This window comes from Athene cunicularia, assembly GCF_003259725.1.
Source record: "Athene cunicularia isolate RWA chromosome 5 unlocalized genomic scaffold, athCun1 chr5_part2, whole genome shotgun sequence".
NCBI lineage: Eukaryota > Metazoa > Chordata > Aves > Strigiformes > Strigidae > Athene > Athene cunicularia.
In genome coordinates, this window is record NW_020799102.1 from 7845168 (window position 1) to 7868904 (window position 23737).

Here is a 23737-nt window from a genome sequence, read left to right on the forward strand (position 1 = left end):
TATGTATTGCTGTAGCAGAGAACAGGACTGAGCCCTAATGTACTCCCACAATTAATTGCACTCTAACTACTTCTGCATTCCCATGGCTATTTCAAAGGATAAGTGCAGAAGAAAAGATTTTTGTACCTGGAAAGTTACTGAAGCTGTAAACAATTATTTAAGGTGTTGTCTTACATTAAAAAAGCAGAAATCTCTGATCTGGTTATAAGGCTTCCTTCTTTACACCTATATTTCAGCAAGTTATTCTATATTAGTGGAAAAACTATTGTATTTTTTCTTGTCATCTGATATAACAAGCTTGAAAAGTAGCTTTAGAATCTTTGAATGGCATTATGAGTTGCTCATTGACTTGTTAGACTACGGTTGCTGCAGTCAATTTACTATTAGATGCAGATGGAAATAAATTCTTGTATAGAAAATTTAACATATCTGAGTTATAGTCTGATCCTCAGAGGAGGTTGGAGATTGTTTGTATTTATTGTTAGTGTTATTTTTTCAGATAACAGTTCATTTTGGAGCTGTAGAATCTTACAAGTATGCACCAGTTACAGCTGTTGGATAAATTTCTGTAGTGTTTGTTTTTGTAGATGATAAAGTAATGCACTTTAAATAGTATGTACCAGTTTATTTTTCCAGTGATGTGCAATGTTGCTGTTTTATCTTTTTTTTTTAATGTTTGATTTCAAACACTTTCTACAATAGCCATAGACCTTTATATTTTCAAGAGTTGGAATGAATGTACACTTGAAATCTAGGCTCTTGAGTGATTCATGAGAACATTAAAGCCAGGTTTAGAATGGGGAAAAGGAACCTGTATACTCTTCCTCCCCTATACTTTTGTTTCATGTCACATGCTTAAAATATTTTATCTGCTGAAAAGTTGGTTCTATTTTTTTCCTCCCACCTGCATTCAAGAAGCCTTTAGGTAGCACTGGCAGTAGAACAAGAATTTTTTTTTTTTTATGATTAAAAGTGATACTGAAACTTTTAAAATACAGTACCAAAAATCATCCCAGTTTCTGACTTTTTAAAGCTGTCTCTTCATGATGTACAATTTTAAGTTTTGTTATGAATCCCTTACCATCTTAAATTTACTGTTGAAAGTGTTAAGTGTCTTTACACATTCTCCAACTGGCTTTTCAGTAACGAAATTCAAGGCTGTAGTTTCCGTGTGCTTTAGTTGTAGAGTCACCACATTTTTAATTTCTGAAATAAAACGGGTGTTCTTCAAGAAACTGGTCTTGCCCCTTCCCTACAATCGTGGTAAATTTTGTGACTGAGTAGATTGTTAGAGACATTTTGTCTTTACAGCACAGTGATTTGTGACATTGTTACCCAAAAGGATAAATCTTGGTAAGGATTTAATGCTTAGGTATCTCCAGGAAGAATCCCTTGCTCTAACTTTTACACAGATGGCATGAATTGCTAAGGGATGAACAATTCAGGGAAAATGTATATATTTAAATTTTTATATTAAAACGTTGGGATCCATAATACAGCTTTTTATAAAAGCAAGTGGTCATGGTTCAACTTAATGGCTGGTAAATTGTACTGCGTCCTGTTACAGCTCAATTTCAAGCACAGCATAAACACCTTTCAATCCTAACCACCAGGAGGGGTAAGTGTGGGTCTTAATTAGCCAGGTTTAGTCATAAACTAGGCTCTGGGTCTCTGAGGGAGGCTCCTGTTCTTAGAATTCTTTTGTTTGTTTTGCTCTAGGCAAATGTTATGCAAAACAAGGTAAGAGTTGAAGATGGTGTATGTAGGAGCAGTATGGCCAGTAAATGGATTTCAGCATGTTACACTATACTTAAATATTTTTCAGGTGATTTTTTTTTTTTTTGTCTTGGTTTAATTAAGCACTGTAGCTGAAACTCTTTATGTCATGATGTGCTACTTTTTGTTAAAAAGAACAAAACAATGATCATAGGCCTACTCAGCTTTTCAGCATACATACCCTCTCAGTCAAACTGTTCGTTGTCTGGTTTGAATTGAAGAGAGATGAGAAAAGGCAGGGAGTGTTTAATTGTTCTAGGGTCTGTGAAATTAAGATATGGGAACTGAAAGTCTGTTTATTGATTTAAAACAAATAAATTGTCACTCATTATGATTGTAGCTTTTGACAAAATGCTAACGGGATAATACTGTGTTTGATGCTGCTCTTTTGCTCAACAGCTTCAAGCAGCTTGGAGCCAAAGCCAGCTGTATAAGACTGGCATCTGCTAAAAGTTAGTGCTCTTAGTACTAGTTTGAGTCCTGCCAAGAGCCTAAATTTGCTAAAGGTAGGAACATTTTTTGTCTAGCTAGATCCTTGCTACTTTCTTCTCTACTGCTCTTTGCATCTGCTGATGGTACTGAATGTTTTTTCCCTTACAAATGTACTGCTTGTTTGGTTGATATGTAATACCGTACAGAGGATGTTTTTGCTGTAATAATTCTGAAGACGTTGTTTCTCTGTATTGAGGTCCAGTGTCTAAATGTGTTTCTTGCACTCTAAAGTACATTAATTTTTATCATTCAAATTTAATAAATGTATCATCTAAATGAAAGTGTATTATGTCTCTATTGGAGAACACACAGTTTCAGTCTTTGTCTAAGTCTATAGACAGACTTAGAATTCGAGTATCAGTTACTGTCTTCTGTTCAGTTTTGCACATTAATTAACAAGTTACACTGGTTCTTAACGTGATCATCTGGTGGGACTGAGTACAGTAAGCACTCAAATGGATTTTAAGCATTCATCACCTAGGTAGATGCCTTTTTCTAACTCTTCTTGGTGCTACTTTCTCAAGAAAATGTAGTACTGCAGGTCTAGAGGACAGAATGAGGCAATAGTGAGGTTCCAGTGTTCGCAGGACAAGGGAGGAGGACAGAACAGTGTGGGTGTGGAGGAAATGCTCTGCGGCGTGAAAGGAAAAGTTATGAAATGGATTTTATGTGCTATTTTAGCTACGATAAAAGCTGGCTGTATCTGCTAATATTAATGAATTTTAAAGGTTTAGCTTATGTAGCTTTGCAGTCAATCATAGAATTAGAGAGATGCTATCTGAGGTCGTCTTTCTCATTTAACAGCATTGCTGTGCTCAGGATTATTAATCAGTTGCTAGTCTGTACTTTTAGTATATTATCAAGCTAACATTTTTGGGTTTACTGTCCAGTTCATAGTGTGGTTTTTTTTGGGAGTTTATTTTTTTTAGCAAATGATAGTTGAGAGGAATGTTTCACAACTGAATTTCCTTTGATTTATTTCCTTAAGGTACTTAGTACCTACTATGAGATGAAATTATGTTCAGATTGTGGTTTCTTCTGGCCCTTGAGTGTCAGTTTCTATCTCTATTCATGTTCTAATGCTTATAGTTTGCTTTCACATTTCTCCAGTGTACTGTGAGAGATAAGTGAGAATTGATTTACTTAAGCAAATGTGGCTGCTAAAGCGTTTATTTAGTACTTTAATGTTTATTGGCTTTTTCCATTTCAATGCTAATCAATGAGTGATGATGTGTGGGGGTGTAAAGAGAGGTCAGTGTGTTTTGGATTATTAAAATATTTAAGTATATCAATGAGAGCAGGGTCTCTAGGAAGAAATGCAAATACATATTTTCTTTAAGTAGGAAAACTGAAAACCCATATTCACAATCTTCTCTGCTGCAATTTTAAGCTCTAGCCTGCTGAAGACTTCAAATTTCTCTCCTAGATCTTCAGGAAGATTGTTTAGAAACCCGAGTTGATCTATTTCCATACTGCAGTATATTTTAGAAGGATTTTCTTTACTATCTTGCCAAAAAGCATCATTAATTTTGTAAGAAGAAATAAACTATACTTAAGGTATACCATAACTTTTGAAGTTAAATTTGCATATAGACGGGAAAAGTGAATTTGTGGAAAGCAAGTAGGTTGAAATTCATCTTAGCTAGATCTGTATTTCCATGTGTAGGGGAACTATAAAAGTACTGCTGTTTGGAGTATTCAAAGAATTCACTTAGAACATATTTTTAAAATGTTAAGTGTGCTAATCTGGAATGTGGAGCAGGCTGGATACAAATGGATAATCTTTATCATTTTAATGCATTTATCATGAGGAGAAAATGAAAGATGATCCAATTTTTTTAAAAAATATCTTCAATTATAAAAAAGGTACACAGCACTTCCATGTCTGTGCTGTCCATGTTTCTTTATGGATTAGAAACACAAGCTTGGCACTGTGTCACATGATGATGTTTTTCCACCTTAAATGCATAATTTCTGTAATAGTAATCAGTTCAATGCAGTGTATTCAGGTTGATTTGAAATGCTTAATGCTATTTTAAAAATGAATCGGTAATTATAGAAGTTCACATAGTGGGGGGGGGATGCCATGGAATGGCATAGAATTTTGTAGTAAGTTTGAAACTCATTAACTTACAGATGGTATTAGAAAACATGGAGAAACTCTTCACCTGGGCGGTGTGGGGAGTGCTAATTTTTGTCTTTCACTTCAAGTGTTTTCTGTAATGGTGGTTAAAATGTTTAGGTTTCTTTCAGTAATAATTTTCTTCATCCAAAATATCCTAAATCTTATGAAGAAAATGACTACTGAGTTTTTTCCAAAGTGTAAATTTGAATTTTATTGAATACCATTAAAATTTGTAGTTGATTAGAAAGGGAAGGTTCATGTACAGCTTATGTTCTTACACAGTGTCCCCCATTTTGAGTTGTTACACTGTCTGTGCACACAGTGGGCAACGGATTTCTCATGGCCTGTTTCATGTTACCTTGCTCCTAGGTACAATACCAAGAGTGGGCTGTCTCACAGCACTGATGTTCTCCATGAATGCTTTTGCATCTTGTAGTATGGGGCAAGTAGTGTTTCCAGTTCTCTTGAAAAAACATGCTTAGCCTAGTTGGAGAGAGGAGGGAAACGGTCAGGTTTCTGTGTTCTGTAATATGTGCTGGAACCTTCTCTTGTCAAGAGAGGTATCAGCAGGTGGGAAATGAATTGCCATTGGTGACGCTTCTGACAAGTGTGAGAAGTGTTTAAAGAGAAACTTTCTCATAACAAGTGACTAGCAAATTTGTTACAGTCATAAGAATAAGCCTGTGGTTTCATGAGGTACTTAACATAATTTAAACTCCATTATCTGCCTTTTTCCATAATGCGAGGCTTGATTCAAAGCCTCCTGATGTCAGCAGGAATTTTTTCACTGAATTCAATGGTTTAGATTGGGCTCTGTTTCATTACAGGTCACACAGTAAGAACTGGAGTGTGAGACCATAACATACAACAGAAAATATAACATGATTGTTATATTTCTTGGATGTCTTTTATTAATCAACTCTTCATTTTCTTGGTTGTTAATTGACCACATACATAAAGCTATAATATATATTAATTTGGATGTTTCAGTTCGATCCAAGACCTAACAGGAATAACCTGTGTGCTGCTGCTGGCAGAAACTCATACTGAGATTGTTGCGCTGAAATAACCCTCCAAGGTACTTGCTTGGATTTTTATCTAGTACTGGCAAGAAGAAGCTGTGAAAGGAGATTTTATTTTTTTTTAGCTCAAATTAAAAATCAGCATATGGCCTGTAGCAGGAGGATTGAGAACTCTTTCCCTTTTCATCCTAAATAATACATTTTCAAGTGCTGTTTTTGTCCATGTGAAAAAATTCACTTGAAACTACCAAAATGTGGATGTCTGAATAAGAAACCCTTACCACGTCTTTTGGCATCATGCTGCTGATTTTTCTTTTATGACATGGAGTGTTATGGGAATGCTTCTAAATGATAAATTTAAATATTTCCATTAAAACAGTTGCTAAAAGAAACCTGACAACCTCTCTGGAGCACATTTCTTTTTAAAAGCAATGGAAGGATGATTCATGTGTTTCAGGGTTTCAGCATGTTCACACAGCATGGAAGCCAGAAGTGGCTAAGTACTTTCTGACATACTTCAGGACTTGAATTCGTGTGACACAGAGCCTTGTTACCCAAGAACCAGGACTCGGCCTTCATGTTGAGTGAATGTTTCAAAAGAATTTAACACGATCTGTGTTTTCACTATTGAAATGTAGCAGAAGTGCTAAAATACACCTCAGACATGGCCCAGCCCATTGAGCTAATCTGAATATTTTTACATTGAAGGTGATCTGTTACTACTGTCTTCAGTGGGGGGAAAGAACAAAACAGTGAAAGCAACTGGACAAATCAGGGGAGCTTAATTACTTTAGTAGTGTGGTACAGTACAGCTTGACCATAAGGGCTGTGTTGTGGCTATCTGCATAAACAGCGACAAAGCTGCTGTGATACTAGATGTTAGAACACAGCATTTTTGTTTCTTTGATTATCACTTTTATATTTTAAATAAAAAGGCATGGATGGGGTGAAGGAAGCTTATGCAAAAGAAATTTTCAGTGCTTTTCTACGGGAGGCAAAATCCAGTTAAGAATCTTTTTCTTTTCTGGAGAGAAACATGCAGAGGCTTTAGAAAGAGGAGTAAGTAAAAATGGATTCAAGGTCTGCAAATCTTAATTTTTAGATTCCAAGCAAGCGTATCTGTGATTTTTTTGTAACAACAATAAATGATTTGTCACTTAAAGAACACCAGCATACCATGTCTTTAATTGTCCGTCCTGAGTCTGTGTAGAAAGAAGGTATTCTTTAGTTTGTAGCCCAGTCCTTATAAAGTTTAGATCACCAAAATCATGAAAATGTCAGGGCTCTGTATGATACTCATGTATAAGGCAAGCCCCGCTGCACAAACCTCCCTGTTTTAAGGATTACAGTAAGTGAACTTTTATATACTTCTGTTAGCTACTGGCGCAGTATTTGGGGAGCCAAATATGCCAAATCAGTGACTTATCCTCCTATTGGCAGCATAATCGAGGTTCAGGAAATGGAAGTATGAAGACAGGAGATATAACAGTATCTACGAGAATGTTCTGGTATAACTCATTGCCAGGAAGCATGTTGCCTCTTAGAGAATAGAATCTCTGCTCTCTCGACAGATGGAATTGTGTTATGTGTAGTGGCAAAATGAACAGTGCAGAAACTCTGTGTTGGGAGACAAGTGACATCAATGAATGCATCAAACTCCTTAGACATGAAGTTACTGCATTAAAAACATGGGAAGTGCTATCAAATATCAATAGAGGAAGGGAGGCAAGGGAGGTGAGTGAGTCAGAAGCCAAAATCAACAAAATAGCTCCTTAAATCACTGCCTGGAGGTGGTGTTTCAAAAGAAGAGTAAACAGGAAAAGTTACACTGAAAGGTGAGGAGGAAGGAGATGTTGGTGTAAAAGGATAAGTATTTATCTTGTTTGGTATTTCTATATCACACAGATTTTTCAAAATATGGCTAAGACTTGGGAAAGTTTGATAAATAGGGATCTACTGTTCTTTATTAACAAGAATAATTCAGAATTATTGTTTCCCAATTTACAGGGTAATTGGTTTAATCTAATCTTTCAAATGACTTCTAGTCTATTTGACTGTTTTCCAGTCCTCCACCTGATTGAATGTTGCTGGTATTTTCTGTTTTGGAAAACCTAGAGCAAGCACAGGGCATTAACTTGAGTTGGGAGGAAGAGGGCCCTGGATATGAATGTTGTACAGATACCCAATTTAGTTTGTTCAGTGATACTAAATTCTGTCTTCCAACTGATGTGCTCTAGCTATATATCATAGATATTAATTTAAAACTTAACAAATTTCTTTGTGGTTAAGTATTCCAGTTCCACAAATGCACTGACTTCTACAGAACAGCAGCATAACCCTCACATTTGCCCAATTTAGATCATAGGTAATAAAACCTGTAAATGGTTTTATTTACAATGGGACATTTTATTCATTGAGCTGTTTAAGATTCTCAGTATGCTTGACAGACTGGTTTAAAAGGCATTATGCCAACACATCAATAAAATTCACCAACTGGGTAGTTTTACTATGTATATGCATATTAGTACGTAACATTCCCTGATGCAGTTGTCCCTGTAACTGCCTAGTTAGTGAATAGGAAAATGAGTGTTCTGTTTCCTGATGCAGATGAATGCTGTTCTATGGTAATTTTTAACGAAGCATCAGTATATTTGATAATGGTAAATATAGGAGGAAAAGTCAGCACTTTCTGATTAACTTGATACCCCATGGAAATGACAGGAAAGAGCTCAGGGTTTCATTTTATATTATAGTTTCTTGGTTTAAATATTATTTCTTAATCTGTAGTTCAATAACTGCAGTTATTTTGCTGCTATGATTGTACATATAACCCATTTGGAAATTTTATAAAACTAAGGCATACATGCATTTTATTTCAAGTTCTAAGGAGCTTGATATAGTACGAAATAGCTAGATATATTTTAACATAAATGGTAACCTTGTATATCAAACAAATGTATGTCTTCCTGTTTTCCTATTTAGCAAATTTCTCTGCTTTGAAGCAAATGCTATACTACATTTACAAGTCCAAGGAACCTCTAGCAATTGCTTTAAAGAAACCTACATGTTTGTCTGTTCCTGAATCCTGTTTACTTCAAGTGCAAATCTCCTGGGTTGTCTTCTGTATAGACTTGAGAGAGAAAAGGTACAAAAATAGATTTCCCTTAAGAAAAAAACAAAACCCCAACAAGCTGTATTTTGAGGAGAACTAAGAAGATTCAGTGGTTTCTAGCATTTTGCTGTAGGTTGGTTTTCAAGGCAAAAAAAGCCAAACCGAAACAACCCAACCCCCCCAAAATGCACTAATCCAGATTGTCTCTCCTAAATGGTGAATTATGATGCTAATTTTTTTTTTTTCCAATAACAGAACGTGATCATTGAGGATTGCGATTGCACCTTCAAATTAAACTCCTAGGTAGTCAGTCAGGTACATGGAAATAATGTGATGTTCAGCTTTGAGAAATCTTTCATAATTTGGCAATTAAAAATAAAAAAAAACTAAGTTTACATGCTAGTATAATTGATCTCCGATGGATGAACAAGGTGTGCAAGGCTTAATGTTTCCAGAATTAAGGGAATAGTTCCTGGTTTGGTTTTTAGAGAAGTGAATAATGACCATTAGAGGGCAGTTTAAGACCTAAACTGGAATGTACTGCTAACATGTTCGTACAGTGCTTACAATAGCTGGGGAAAACCTGCAGCCCTGAAAATGTTAGGGAAGCTTTGTAACTGGTGAACATGGTACTAAATACTCAATGTAGGGAGTTAGGGAGGAAGGGGCAAAAGCACACAGATTTATTGCCCTCAGTCTGAACTCAAAGCTGAATTCAGAAGTGTTTACAGATGTTTAAGTGACATAAGTGTCACTGTGTTTTTGGCTCTGCACCCTGACCTATCAGCTCTGAGGCATCAGTTTGGCTAGCTTGGATTAATATTGCCAGCTCTGTATTACAACGCCAGGCCTAACCTGGCTGGCATATGTGAATGCTCCTCAGGAAGCCCTTCTGCAGCCAGCAGGGCTGGTTTCCCACTGTGGGACAGTTCTAGGTCCTGTTTTTTCACTGCAGGACAGTTCCAGATCTCATTGGGCTGCATCTGTTCTTGTGGTGCTATGCTAAAGGTGCTGAGCCTGTCAGACTGCTCGCCCCACGGCTGGCTCTGTTCAGGACTCTTGGGATGTCTCCTCGCAGCAGTACCTGCTGTTCGGGTCTGAGGATGTGCTGGTGAAACTGTAAAACTGGTGGTGCGCAGCTGGCCTGGACTCAGCCCCGGTTCCCAATGGAAGGTGCTTGTTACTGGGTCGGAGAGGGTGCAGGGAGTGGCACAGCTCCCCGGTCAGAGGCAGTGACACTGCCCAGAGCCTGCACACCTGCCGTGGGACCGGCAAACCCTGGATACCTGAGAGATGAACGGTGTCCAGCAGGAAAAACTTACAAACCTGCTTACTACCCTCTGGTTAATCCTAACGTGATACCAGGTCATGCTGGTGAAGGCCAGTAGAAAAGTGTCTACTGATTTCATTCAGAGATTGAATTTCAGTTCTAAATAAGCAGTATAAAACGTGCATTATTTGATCAAACAGTTCCTCCTTTCCTTTTCAGCCAAGCCTTCGGGCCAGATGCCAGGTTTTGTATTATAACATCTACTGATAAGGTAAATGCTCCCAACAGGTCAAGTAAACATGAACTACTGTGGGAAAAGGCAGCCAATTTTCTCACCAGTGTAAGTCCATTTGAAATCTTTTAGGTAGCATAGGAAACAAATGCACAGTTTAAAAACATATCCTGAACTTACCTGAGAATATTGTTAAAATTACGGGCAGGAGAATTTTCTGATTTTTACTAAGTTCATTGACTTTACCTTAAGTATTATTCAACTAATAAGAGCTTCTGTTCATATATAGATTTGTTTCTTCAGCTGAAGAAGCAAGTGATGATTTCTACAGCCAGATACCCATTGATCTAGGACATGAAATGGCACTGGTGAACAAAGTTTTCCCTTCTCTTTTTTTATACTTGCCTTGTGGACCTCCCCACTAATTACAGGGAAGACAAACTGTAGCCTGCCTGTTATCTTGGCAACTAGAATACAGTGAGCAAAGGAGAGGGGTGTTTTAATCTCTGTACCTTTTATGCCGGTGACCAGAGCTATTTAGACCTGGGTAAGGGAATTTAACCTCATCCAGGAAGAGGCTTTTGAGAGTGTCTGCATTGCCAAAGACTGCTAGAGAATATACCCATCTGAGTTAGAAAACTCCCTGATGCTGCTGGAGACAAAGTCATTTAGATAATGAAGATGGGTATCAAACAGTCACCGAAATTAAAAAAATGCTGAAAGTTTTAGTGATGGAATAAGATGAACAAGAAAATAGCCTTCTCCCTGTCACTGTGATGGCTGTTAGGACCATGGTGTCCATAAAAATGATATGCAATGAAGCATTCTCTTGGCCCAAGAGTTAAGTGTAATGTAGCTGCAATGTTTTCTGGCTTTGGTTTTTAGAGACCCCTGAAACTTTTTTCCCAAAATATCAGTTTTGTGATCGAGTGAAACCATGTTTGCATATTTCCATACTTTACACAAAGGCATTTTACACAGTCATATATTTTTTTTACCCTTGAATATTGTATCACTTTAAAAAAAAAAACAAAAACAAAAAAAAAACCCTTAAGATTTAATTGTTTGACTTTTATTTTTTTTTTTCACAAGTAAGAAATAAGAAAAGGTAATAACAGAAACTGACGTAAGATCTGTTAAAGAAGGAGCACAGGTTATTCTGGGGAAAACATGATTTCAGCTTCCCTTAGAGTCTCTGCTTGCTTGTTCCAGTGATCATCTCTTACTTCTGATTTTCCGTTGGGAGTCGTATGCTGTAGAGGTTTCTGAAGTGCATGCATTTGTACACTGGCATTGTTCCACGTAGACGTAGTTGTAATTTATGCTTGTTCCATTTTGGCAAGTCAGGGTCACCTCTCTTGTTTGGCTGCTGTACTCCTGGCAGCAACTACACTCGTGTTGCATCTGGTTTGCTTCAAGAGAATACCTGTGTTCCACCAGGAGAAGAAAATGCATCTTTTTCATTAAAAGCTGACACACAGAAGCATCCCCCCGCCGACTTGTCCTTCTGTTTTTTTGGGACTTGGAGGTGGTTTTATTAACGTCCTCTTTTCCTCCCTCACACACATATGAATGTGATTTTTAATTAATTCTCTTTTCAATAGTGAAACTGTTCTTGTTTCCACTGAGCCTGATTCTACTCAATGGAATCATATAAACACATTTACTTTGTTATTCTATAATCATAGAATCATGTAGGTCAGAAAAGACCTTTAAGTTCAAGTCCAATTTTTAACCTAACACTGCCTAGTCCACCTCTAAACCATGTCCCTACACAACTTTTAAACACCTCCAGGGATGGTGACTCCACCACTTCCCTGGGCAGCCTGTTCCAGTGCTTGACAATCCTTCCCATGAAGAAATTTTTCCTGATATCCAATCTAAGTCTCCCCTGCTGCAACTTAAGGCTGTTTCCTCTTGTCCTACTGCTTGTTACTTACAAAAAGACACCCACACCCACCTCATTACACCCTCTTTTCAGGTAGTTGGAGAGAGCTATCAATGTGTCCCCTCAGCCTCCTTTTCTCCAGACTAAACTCCAGTTCCCTCAGCTGCTCCTCCTAAGATCTGTACTCTGAACCCTTCACCAGCTTCGTTGCTCTTCTGTGGACACAGTCCAGCACCTCAATGTCTTTCTTGCAGTGAGGGGCCCAAAACTGAACCCACTCAGCGAGGGGCGGCCTCAGCAGTGCCGAGCCCAGGGCTCAGATCCCTTCCCTGTCCCTGCTGGCCACGCCAGTGCTGACACAAGCCAGGATGCCATTGGCCTTCTTGGTCACATGCTGGCTCATGACACCAGTATAAATGAAACATAAATGAGGCCATAGAGATGCTAAATTAAGTTTTCGGAACTTACACTGAGGAGCCAGGACAAGTTCCTTCACAATATGTCAGCTCAACAGGTTCAGAAGATTCACAGTCTCCTTGCTGGATCACAGTTTTTTTGCTGTATGGTTTGCACTTTGCAGCTTCATAAACAGGGGGGAAAAAAACATACTTCAAATCTCTATTTCAGAACTAAACGAATGTTTCAGCAATTTCAAAGTGTATGATGTCTGATTATTGAGAATGTGCAGCATGTGATGGTGGGGGGTGGGGATACTGTGTAATGTATCTGGAGTTTTCAGGTTTTTCTTTGATCCCACCCGTACAGTGTCTTTGGAAGATAATGCAGAGACCTGAGCATCAGTGGTTTGGGTTGTGGAATTCAGTATGAGGAAAACAAATTTGTTTTTTCCTTTTGAATAATTAGCCAAACACAGGGTCTTGAGAAACTGAAAACTGTGAGTGAACAATCCTTCCATCCACACAAAGATAGTTAGGAATTGGATACAGTGCTCTTCAAGCAGAAAACATGAACACATCATCACTTACGTTTACATATTTTGCAGCAGCCATCGGGAGTAGTCTCTGCTTCATCCTTTGCAAAAGTAAAGGAGGAGGATTTGTATTAATGCACAGGTGACAATCATGAGTAAGAATATGAGTTAGCGTTACTAATATTGAGCAGAAATCTCCTCTGTGATGAACACTGCATGGAAAGATGGATGACTTACTGTCCCCAACATAAAAGTCTTGAATTCTTGTAACACCATATAAAAATATTAAACTTTTTTTTATTATGAATGTTACAGCAAAATTAAATTAACTCTTAAGACATTCCTGCAACTTAAGTGGAAGTGATTTGTTATATTTTTCCTTGCCCCTCCTTGTTCTTTTAAACTGCATTCAATTGATGAAGAATTGGTTAAAACTTACAGGATCACACTCTCCTGGGTCATACTCGGGGCATATTTTTTTAGTTTGGACTGGAACAAATTGATCTTCAATTTTTTCACATTTGTAATGGCTGCAATTATCGAGTGGCAGGATCTCATCAACCTAAGATTTTAGAAGAAAAGCAAACAATTTTTTTTTCATTGTGATCAAGTATAGTATGATTACTTCAAAAATGTCTGAGTGAATTAAGTTCTCACACCTCGAAGATTCTCAGATACTTCTGAAATTCTTTTACAAGTGGCAAAAGCGAAATTTTGCAAACTGTGGCTAGCTTGAAAGTTTAAATCCTGGGTCTGAACACTCAGACCACAAATTAGAAACCATTGCCCAGTTATATAATCCCACACATATAAAGAATTTGTCATTCCAAGTAAGAGTTCAATTCAGAAAACCAGTGTGTATTCAGAGTAATTTCAGTATTAATTAAATTTTTACCTGTAAGGGATATGAGTTAACTCTTAGCTGTTCTAACCTGTATTGGCCAATAGATCTGAAAATGAAAGGAATACTTACAGGGAACACGTGAATAGTGTTGTTACTTAGTTTGATTATGCAAGCTACTTCAATACACTTCCCGCAGCACTCTCCATCCTCAATCATATATTGATGACCCTACTCACAAGGAGGTGAAACAGAAAGTATGTTGAGTTGGTAATGGAGAATTCCAGTCTTCCTGTAATTGAGGGCTGACTGGGCAGCCTAGAGGATCTGAACTTACCAGAGGGCAAGATGTTTCACATTGAACTGTTTCACAATGCACAATATTTGCCTTAGTCACCGGATCTTTCTCAGAGCTGCAGGTACAGTTCTTACATGAATTGATTACTGTTGACGTTCCAACCTGGAAGACAGGAGACAAAAAAAAAAAGTCAAATGGCAACAGTTTCTATATAAAGGATAGGCAGAGTTGAAAGCATTGCTGAGATTCATGTTGCTGAAATGCAAGTGTGACTGAGTTGTTCAACTCTCTGAACATAAAGTTGTTTGGCTTTATGCCTCACAAGAAAGCACACATTAGCAGGAAACTAAATGAAGCAATACAAAACAGAAAAGCAAATTAATAAATTGGAGGTAAGACTTGTTTGTACCGCTGTTTTACCAGCTTTTCAATGCTCATTTAAGATTTTTTTTTTCCCTGCAAGTCATGTTCAGTGGTTAGAAAACAATTATAATTTACAAATCGAGATTAAAATAACTGGATATATATATGCAGATTCATAAGCAGAGATACAAATTTACACCTGGATTTTAGTTTTTCTGAAATGTGTCCCCAGAAGGCTCCAGTTTAAGGCTAATGTTTAAATTTTGACTGAAAGACTCAAGTACGAATTTTAGCAAAAGATTTAGGTATCAATTAAAGCAAAAACCCTAGCTTGAATTCTGAAGGTTGTCTGGGCTTATTTTAGAGAACGATTGAGTTTGGGCTGTTCAGCAGCTTGTTTGGAAATTCATTAATTCCAGAAGTGGGAGAGAGCTTAAAAAAGAAGTACGTCACTAAAAATGGTACATTCTTGTCTTATGTTACATGTTGAGGAACTCTTCTGTGATGATTTTGGTTTTGGCATTAGAAAAATAATAACTTCCAGTTAAGGGCTAAGAAATAAAAAGACATGTACTGGGAGAAGAACTTTCTCAAAGGCTTTTTTAGGTAGAAAGGATGTACATTTCACTTCCAGCAATATATCACTATAACATTCTCACCGTGTACACTGTACCGTTAATCACACAGGTGCCATCTATTGGTTCTGAAAAACAAAAAAATAATTCCAGAGTAAACTCAAAGTGGGAGACTTATTGAGAAGCCAAGATGTTATCAAGCTTTGTTAGTAACATAGAGACTATGGAAAACTTGAATTTTCCCTACATGCTCAGACCTCCTATTTAGTGTAGCTGGATGTTTAAGTAAAGTTTCTTTTTTGAAATTAGCTAGAAGACTTCAGGAGGGATGGCTTCTAACTTGAGCTATGCATGAAAAATCCCTCAGGTTCACTTCAAATTAAATTAGTTATTTCATCTTTGAATCCTAGAAGTCCAGTAACCTTCAAAGATACCTTTGATTCTTTGTGACCTCTCAGACATGGCTTAGATGAAAGACTGACTCTGGGTGAAAAGAAAGTTATTCTTACCATGGTAATATAAATAATTTGATAGCAGAACCCATTCATGTCTTTCACAGGACTACTTCAAACTTGATTGTTCCTTTGACTTTCCCTTTTTGAGCTTAATTTATGGCTACCTTTTTCCTTTTATTATTTTATATAAATATATGTATAAAAATATATGCATATAAAAATTTATGTATATAAATATATATAACTGATTTTTACAAGCAATAAACAACAGTCAATATAATGCACTGAGTATAATTATTTTTCATACACTGACAATTCAGTTACTGATTACAATTAACTTTGTATTATTGCTTCATGTTACTTGCTTTTGTAGTTAACTGTTAAGCTTTCTGGTGTCATATTCTTATGTTTATGCATCTTAGTTTAGCTACAGTTAGGCTAATGTTAATGTGCTCCAATGTTACATTAATAACATTAGATCAAGTTTATTAATAACCTTTATGATACACAGATAGTTGATGTACACAGGCCTCTTGAAGATTCAAAGTATTATTCTGCTCTCCCACCCATTCCAATTCTCCCAGCAAACTTAATTAAAAATAACATTTTGGTTTTAAATAAAATTTCTAATGCATGTTTAGCCAAAAATTGATGTGTGTTCACTAAGCCAGAACACTTTAAGAAAAGTTTTGCTATTATTGTGGTACATGAAGAACTTGATTAGATACTAACAGAAGTGCAAATGTAATTTACCAGTGTGTAGCCTGGTGTTTATATATGTATTTTTGATACTTACCGCATTTATATTCAGGACAGCAAGAATCTTTTGGTAGTACAAGAGTGGAAACAAATCCTAGGTCACAAATTGGCGTCTGAACTGTTGGGCATAGGAGCCGGTGGCATTGTGCATTAGCAGTAACGGGGTCACAGACACACTCCTGGCATTCATTTATCCATTTCTCTCCAGGCTGAAAATATGTAAATGATTTATTCTTAAGTGCTTTCTCACCCTAGTTGTTCTGTTTTAACATGAGATAGACTCTCAAAATTGATAGGGAGTTCTGATAAGAGTTTTCTTAGCATATGATTTCAGGCCTTAAGAGCAGTCAAGCTGGGAACAATCACAGAATTTTCTTTTGTGTAGAAAGAATGAGATTTTTTCACACTTTCATAGCTAGTCTACTTATGTCTGTGACATTTAAATGTCTTTTATTAAAAAAAAAAAGTCTCTGCCATGGTATTAGTGAGCTTTTCCATCTCCAGATTACTTAAAAGCCTGGTAATGCCAGGTTGAAGAATTGTGCACTCTCAGGTCATTTGTAACATAACCAACTTCGTCACTGGAATACAAACAAGTTGATTTGAGTTATCTATTAGTGGACAGAAATTGGGCTGGGTTTGCCATGGTGATATATTAGAAAATAACAAGGGGAACCACCTTTCGTGGAGGGTTGACATCAGTACAGTTTCGTTCTACTAAAGTTGTGAGGGACGTTGCTGTGGTTGGCGAGACAGAAGGAAATACATGTTCTGTGGATGAGGCAGCTTGTGTTGTAGATTCTGTGGCGACTGAGGTGAAAGGAGTTGTCACAGGACATGACCCCTGGAACGGGTGAATTTCACATTCACTGCTGCAAAGTGCATAAAAATTACAGCCAGCCATATCTGTTCTGTTGTACACCACTTCCCCTGTAGAGGAAAATTGGAGAAGAAATTAAAAGACCAATGAAAATACTTAGGCAATAAAACCAAGAAAATAATGTGAAAATAGAAAATGTATTTCTGTACAAAAAGTTCTATGTTTAGATTATTTTGAATGGTTATCTTTAATTGAATAGAGTACTATGGGTTTATATTGTTTATGCAGACTTTTATAACCATAAAATAAACACTTACCTGGAGAGAAAAAATTACCAAACACATGACAGAGACATGAAGTTGTTCCATGAGATGTAACATGTGTGCTCGCTTCTGTTGTGACAGGTATGCTGGAGGAAGGACTGAAGATTGCAGAAGTGCTGCTTGTACCATGACTTGATTGTATTATACCAGTTGTAGTTACTGTTAAGCACGAGATATAGTTTAGTTTGCAGCACAGGATTTTGACCTCATCATTTTAACATATTGGAGAGGACTGTTCAACACTTTGGCGAATCATACCTACATTTCTGTTGCATTCAACTACTGGAAATACTGCTAAGTGCAGATTGTGACATTTTTTAGCTTTATAGTGAATACCATCTGGGATTTGGCAAATCTTATCACATATATCTCTAATGATTTAAAAAGTTTCAAAGTTACTACTGTCCCCCTCGAGCTTAGGGTAAGTAATATCAAGCTATGGGGCCCACTCACACACCTGCCTGACATAGACACTAGTAGCAGAGGGACAGATAGATGAAAAAGTGGTTTATGTGTTGGAAGATATAAGAGTCATGGTGGAAAAAGTCACAGAAAACAAAGACAACAATGTTGTTCTATTGAAATAACTGCTTGTAGTTATTCCAGAGGTAGACAATGACATACCTGGGCTGACGGTAGTAGTGAAACTTGTGGGAAAAACAGTAGTGGCAGTACTTTGTCCAGTAGAAGAAACAGAAGTTGGAAGAGTATATGTACTGCTAATGGTGGAGGCAGTTGTTGGAGCTGTGGTTTGGGTTGCTGTGGTGGAGGTTTCCTCTGGAGCAGACGTGGCTGTGGAGGTTGTGGTGCTTCCTGTGGTGGTTGTGGCAGTGCTGATGGCTGAGGTGGTCACTGATGGTGTTGGTGTGATGACAGTTGTTCCTTCTGTCAGAGGGGGAGATGTCTCGGTGGTGGTGGCCCTGCTGCTGGTAGAGAGGATGGTTGTGCCTCGTGTTGGTGAGACAGTGGAAGTGGGGACACCGGTGGTCGCAGCGGTGGTTGTCACACCAGACTGGGTGGAGGCAGTTGTTGGTGCTGTAGTTTGTGTTACTACAGTGGAGGTTTTTGCAGTCGAGGCTGTGCTGGTGGAGGTTGCAAAGGTGCTTGGGGGAGCTGGTGTTGTCGCGCAGTGCCTACGGTCACAGCACTCCACCCTGACCTCATAGTCGAAGCACATGGGGTACTTTGTGATCTGATCCTTATTTCTGCACACAAGCCCAGTTTCAAGACTGCACTCCAACACCTGACCCAGTTGGTCCAGACTCCGATTCGGGTAATCCTTAGCACGGCACAGGATGTCCCGTGGCTTGTCACACAGTGCATAACCTGCGTCTCGGATCTTTGCAAACGTCTCTATGTCTCCGTTTTCGCTCCCAGGGCTCGGGGAATCCAAGTTAAACCACTGCGTCCAGGCACAGCGCGGCACGCAGTTGTCTGTGGCGGTGGAGGTGGATGTTGTTGTTGTGGGTATGCTGAAGGTTGTGGTTTGTGTATGAGGGGGAGAAGACCCGGTGGTGGTGGCCCTGGTGGTCGTAGAGAGGATGGTTGGGCCTTGTGTTGGTGGGGCCGTGGAAGTGGGGGCACCGGTGGTGGCAGCAGTGGTGGTTGTCACTTCTGTCTGGGTGGAGGCAGTTGTTGTTGGTGCTGTGGTTTGGGTTGTTGTGGTGGAGGTTTCCTCTGGAGCAGACGTGGCTGTGGAGGTTGTGGTGCTTCCTGTGGTGGTTGTGGCAGTGCTGATGGCTGAGGTGGTCACTGATGGTGTTGGTGTGATGACAGTTGTTCCTTTTGTTGGAGGGGGAGATGTCTCGGTGGTGGTGGTGGCCCTGCTGCTGGTAGAGAGGATGGTTGTGCCTCGTGTTGGTGGGACAGTGGAAGTGGGGACACCGGTGGTCGCAGCGGTGGTTGTCACGCCGGACTGGGTGGAGGCAGTTGTTGGTGCTGTGGTTTGTGTTACTACAGTGGAGGTTTTTGCAGTCGAGGCTGTGCTGGTGGAAGTTGCAACGGTGCTTGGGGGAGCTGGTGTTGTCGCGCAGTGCCTACGGTCACAGCACTCCACCCTGACCTCATAGTCGAAGCACATGGGGTACTTTGTGATCTGATCCTTATTTCTGCACACAAGCCCAGTTTCAAGACTGCACTCCAACACCTGACCCAGTTGGTCCGGACTCCAATCCGGGTAATCCTTAGCACGGCACAGGATGTCCCGTGGCTTGTCACACAGTTCATAACCCGCGTCTCGGATCTTCGCAAACGTCTCTATGTCTCCGTTTTCGCTCCCAGGGCTCGGGGAATCCAAGTTAAACCACTGCGTCCAGGCACAGCGCGGCACGCAGTTGTCTGTGGTGTTGGAGGTGGACGTTGTTGTTGTGGGTATGCTGAAGGTTGTGGTTTGTGTATGAGGGGGAGAGGACTCGGTGGTGGTGGCCCTGCTGGTCGTAGAGAGGATGGTTGTGCCTTGTGTTGGTGGGGCCGTGGAAGTAGGGGCACCGGTGGTGGCAGCAGTGGTTGTCACTCCTGTCTGGGTGGAGGCAGTTGTTGTGGGTGCTGTGGTTTGGGTTGCTGTGGTGGAGGTTTCCTCTGGAGCAGACGTGGCTGTGGAGGTTGTGGTGCTTCCTGTGGTGGTCGTGGTAGTGCTGATGGCTGAGGTGGTCACTTTTGGTGTGATGACAGTTGTTCCTTTTGTTGGAGGGGGAGATGTCTTGGTGGTGGTGGCTCTGCTGGTGGTAGAGAGGATGGTTGTGCCTCGTGTTGGTGGGGCCGTGGAAGTGGGGACACTGGTGGTGGCAGCGGTGGTTGTCACTTCTGTCTGGGTAGAGGCAGTTGTGGGTTTTGTTGGTGTCTCTTTTGCCACAGTGCTTTTTTCTGATGGAGTTGACATGGTCTGGTGCCCTGTTGTTGAGACTTGTGATGTTTTTATTGTAGCTGAAGTTTCAGCCAGAGGTGTTGTGCTTCCACTGACTGTTGTTGATATTTTAGGGACTTCAGTTTTTTGTGCTTCAGTTACTTGGTTTTTTGTTGTTGTTTTTAGCATTGTCTGTATTGTAAATGGTGTTGATTTTACAGCAGTGGTTGTGAATACTTCTGTGGGTTTTGCTGTTGTAGTTTTTAGTTCTGTGCACGGTATGTAGCTGCAGCATGATACTCTGATTTCATAATTATAGCAGTGCTTTGATTGTTGGTCTTTGTTATTGCAAGTTAATCCTCTGCTTTGACTGCACTGTACCGTTTGGTTAAGATTGTTTATTTCTGTATCAGGGTATTCCTTGGCTCTGCATTGAACACTCTTTGGGTTTTTACACACACTGTATCCCTTTTCTCTGAGATTTTCGAATGTTTCATAATCTCCACTCTCCTCTTTGTTTTCAGGCTGTGTGGAATCATACCATTCCGACCATGCACACACATTCTTTACGCATACAGTTGTCACTGGTGTCGCAGTTGTTATTTCTGTAATTAAAAGGAGGAAATATAAGTCTTGTCTATTCTTATTAAGGAAAGTACCTGGAATAAATGATTCATCTTCCATGCATTTTAATGTTGTATGTAATATTATATATATTAATATAGCATTTAAATTTTAATGAACTTTCTTTGGCAGTCTTGAATTTAATTTCTAAGGTAGGTTTTGATCTCATGTTTGTATTACTTTTCTAGTAGTTCTTTATGTGCCTTTTATTTAAAAATTGTTGTTAAATATAACTAATATGGTATCCTTTATGTGGAATGTCAATATAATATGACTTCATGATTACTATAGCATAAAGGTAGGTGTTATACTCCTTGGTATTAATCTCTGTATTTACACCTAACTGCATAACTGCACAGGCTTTAAAATATTTTTACATGTTAATGACTTTTCTACTTATTTTAATATTATATAACATATTTATAAATATACATATGGATTATAAATTTAACACATGTATTTTATATGTAATACATTATAGTATAGAATTGAAATATACAATATATATGAACCGTAATCTAATAAGTATGTTATATGTATTTTAATATTATTTCTTTTCATATTCTCACATTATGAAGATAACCTTGTGGAATATCTACCACTTTATATGTTGCTTTATAGAAGACTTTAAGGTGAATGTTTATTTCTTGCTGTTGTATTGTATGAGTTTGTGGAAATATGTTTCAGTTTCTCAGAATTACATGGTCACTATAATGAGTTATCTGCAGGAATAATGTAGAAGTTTACTGCAGGAGTAGAAGGAAACTGTTGATTTGGTTTTAAATACAATTAGGAAAGGTTCCAAAGAATTGTTTTAATTAATTTGATCATTCTCTCAAACTAGATTTCTTATCTTCAGTCTGTCCTAATTTGGTCCATAATTTAAAAAACGGCAGTCATTTTCTTTCATGTTTTCAGAAGCTGGTCTAGAACTGCTAGTTTTTGTTTGGAAGGAAATGAGGACATTCTCAAGGGTGCCATGATTAATAAGCTCTATTTTTCTTTCCCCTGAAAAAAACATGGTGAAATCGTGGAGACTGAGTGTTGTAAGAAATGCTATACTCATTTCTACATCCTTGATTATGGTCTTCTTTAGCCACTGAAGCTGTCATATGAATTGGTGGCTCTAGCAGAAGCCAAAAGTGTCAGGTAAAATTACGTGCCATTAACTGATGAAAAGGCCCTCCCTTTCAGGCAAATTTCAGTCCATTCCAGAGATTTTTTAGTTATTTTTAGAAGTATTCATGAGTACCTGAAACAGTAGTTGTGGGCTGACTTGTAGAAAATGTGAATGGGGTTGTTGTAAAGAAGTCACATCTAAAGATATCTCTGTTTATTGTTCCATTGACATCGCATGTTGCACTGAAACACCATCCAGTTCCATCTGTGGTGTTGTAGATGAGTTCACCATATTTATAGCTGTTCCCTTCATAAATGCAGTGGCATGCTGTAATTCAGAGAAGTTTATTGTCAGGCATCTATGAAAAAATAATATCCAGTATTTTATTTTTTTAATGATTCTTCTTAGTTGTCTTACCTTTATCATCATACTTGCACTGTAAGCCGTCTGATGTGCATTCACTGAAATAAAAAACATAGAAAACCGAATATTTTTTGTTTATAAGGTAGTTTTATTAGTCATCTTTCTGCCAGATAATAGAATCAAAACCCAGGACACTTTGTTTGTGTTTATTTCTTGAGTGTCCAGTTCATGCTGGCTTCTTTTTTACCATTGTTTTCCAAAATCTTTATATTAAACCCGAACTCATAAATGGAAGTGAAGCTAAATATTATGCAAAGCTGCAGGTAGAAGTCTTAAGGACGACTTTCTTTCCTGCTTATCACTTTCCTTGCACTTGAAATGTTTTTGTACTAAAAAGCAGGCTAAAAGGGAAAGAGTCTAAATACTACAAGCAGCGTAAGAATGTAATGAAATCCTTGGAAGTAGATCCCTATTAGATATCTCTACTCCTGGAACAATATTTTTCCTGCCATAGGAATGGGAAATAGAGAAAGCCTGTTCAGAAAGGTCTTACTGTTCTTATTGTATCTTTATGCTGAAGATCTACAATATAATCAGGAACAAATTCAACAGAATATAAAATCACATAAGAACTTCTTACTACTATTATAGTAAGAAAATTGGCATTAGATAGTAAGGCATTTTTACACAGACAGCATAAACTCATAAATTAGTCCTGTCACATAACAGGAACGTGCAATTTCCCACTGCTGTTTCCCTTGTACACAATTAGGCTGGTATGTTAAGTCTTACCATAAATGACATTCATCCCGTCTATATATCTTGCCATCTTCATTATCATAACAGTCACAGAGACTAACGCACTTCATCTGATCCTCATGAAAATACGGCTTGTCTGGTGGGCAGTTAGGGTAGCAGCCTGACGGAAGGAAAAAGATGTATAGAATGGAGAAAAGGTGAGAATGAGATACAGTCAGCGTAAGTTTTATTTCTGCAGGAAGTGTTTGCAGGTCTTGTTTTCAATAGTCATAATTTTTACTACTGATTTTTTTCCAATAATTCTAGGAAGCAATGCAGAGTATGAGCAGAGCACACCCATGATGACTTAGTCCTGGAGATGTTTTTAACACCAATTTCTACACTCCATTCATGTGGATGCAGTGATTTTGGAGAGAATTGAATGGTAAAATGCAGCTGATGGGGAAAATACACTCCATTAAAGACCATTAAAAATATAATAAAATGTACCCACTTAAAGGCACTTGCAGCTCTTTTTACCTTCTAAACCTGGCAAGTTATGGAGGCATTTTCCACTGGGGTTTCTACAGGTCTTCATACAGGAGGCTCCACAAGGCTTATAGTGCCATTCACATTCCCCTTGTTGATTGTAGTAATCACAGAACAATGCTAAGGAGAAACAGAAATTTGGATATGTTCAGAAAAAGAAATAAGAGCTTTTTCTGAGTCATATCTGTTCACCATATCCCTGAAAATGGTGCTTGAATA

General features: G+C 38.4%; 2 protein-coding genes across 2 annotated transcripts in view; one reads left to right on the top strand and one right to left on the bottom strand.

Moving 5' to 3' along the window:
- The window catches only part of TOLLIP (toll interacting protein), a 27874-nt gene extending 25664 nt beyond the window's left edge, over positions 1 to 2210 (top strand). Inside the window, exon 7 of the mRNA XM_026850180.1 lies at positions 2176 to 2210. Within this exon, the coding sequence (XP_026705981.1) occupies positions 2176 to 2210 (35 nt within the window). The remainder of the gene's footprint in view (positions 1 to 2175) is intronic.
- Positions 2211 to 11102: 8892 nt separating this feature from the next.
- The window catches only part of LOC113480977 (mucin-2-like), a 35416-nt gene continuing 22781 nt past the window's right edge, over positions 11103 to 23737 (bottom strand). The window contains exons 26-41 of the mRNA XM_026850181.1: positions 23510 to 23638; positions 23024 to 23150; positions 22286 to 22329; positions 22001 to 22195; positions 19512 to 20729; positions 17907 to 18608; positions 17277 to 17441; positions 16819 to 17069; positions 16177 to 16348; positions 15010 to 15053; positions 14027 to 14149; positions 13822 to 13920; positions 13288 to 13410; positions 12904 to 12949; positions 12386 to 12497; positions 11103 to 11455 (exon numbers count right to left, since the gene is read on the bottom strand). Of these exons, the coding sequence (XP_026705982.1) occupies positions 11245 to 11455; positions 12386 to 12497; positions 12904 to 12949; positions 13288 to 13410; positions 13822 to 13920; positions 14027 to 14149; positions 15010 to 15053; positions 16177 to 16348; positions 16819 to 17069; positions 17277 to 17441; positions 17907 to 18608; positions 19512 to 20729; positions 22001 to 22195; positions 22286 to 22329; positions 23024 to 23150; positions 23510 to 23638 (3761 nt within the window). The 3' untranslated portion in view covers positions 11103 to 11244. The remainder of the gene's footprint in view (positions 11456 to 12385; positions 12498 to 12903; positions 12950 to 13287; positions 13411 to 13821; positions 13921 to 14026; positions 14150 to 15009; positions 15054 to 16176; positions 16349 to 16818; positions 17070 to 17276; positions 17442 to 17906; positions 18609 to 19511; positions 20730 to 22000; positions 22196 to 22285; positions 22330 to 23023; positions 23151 to 23509; positions 23639 to 23737) is intronic.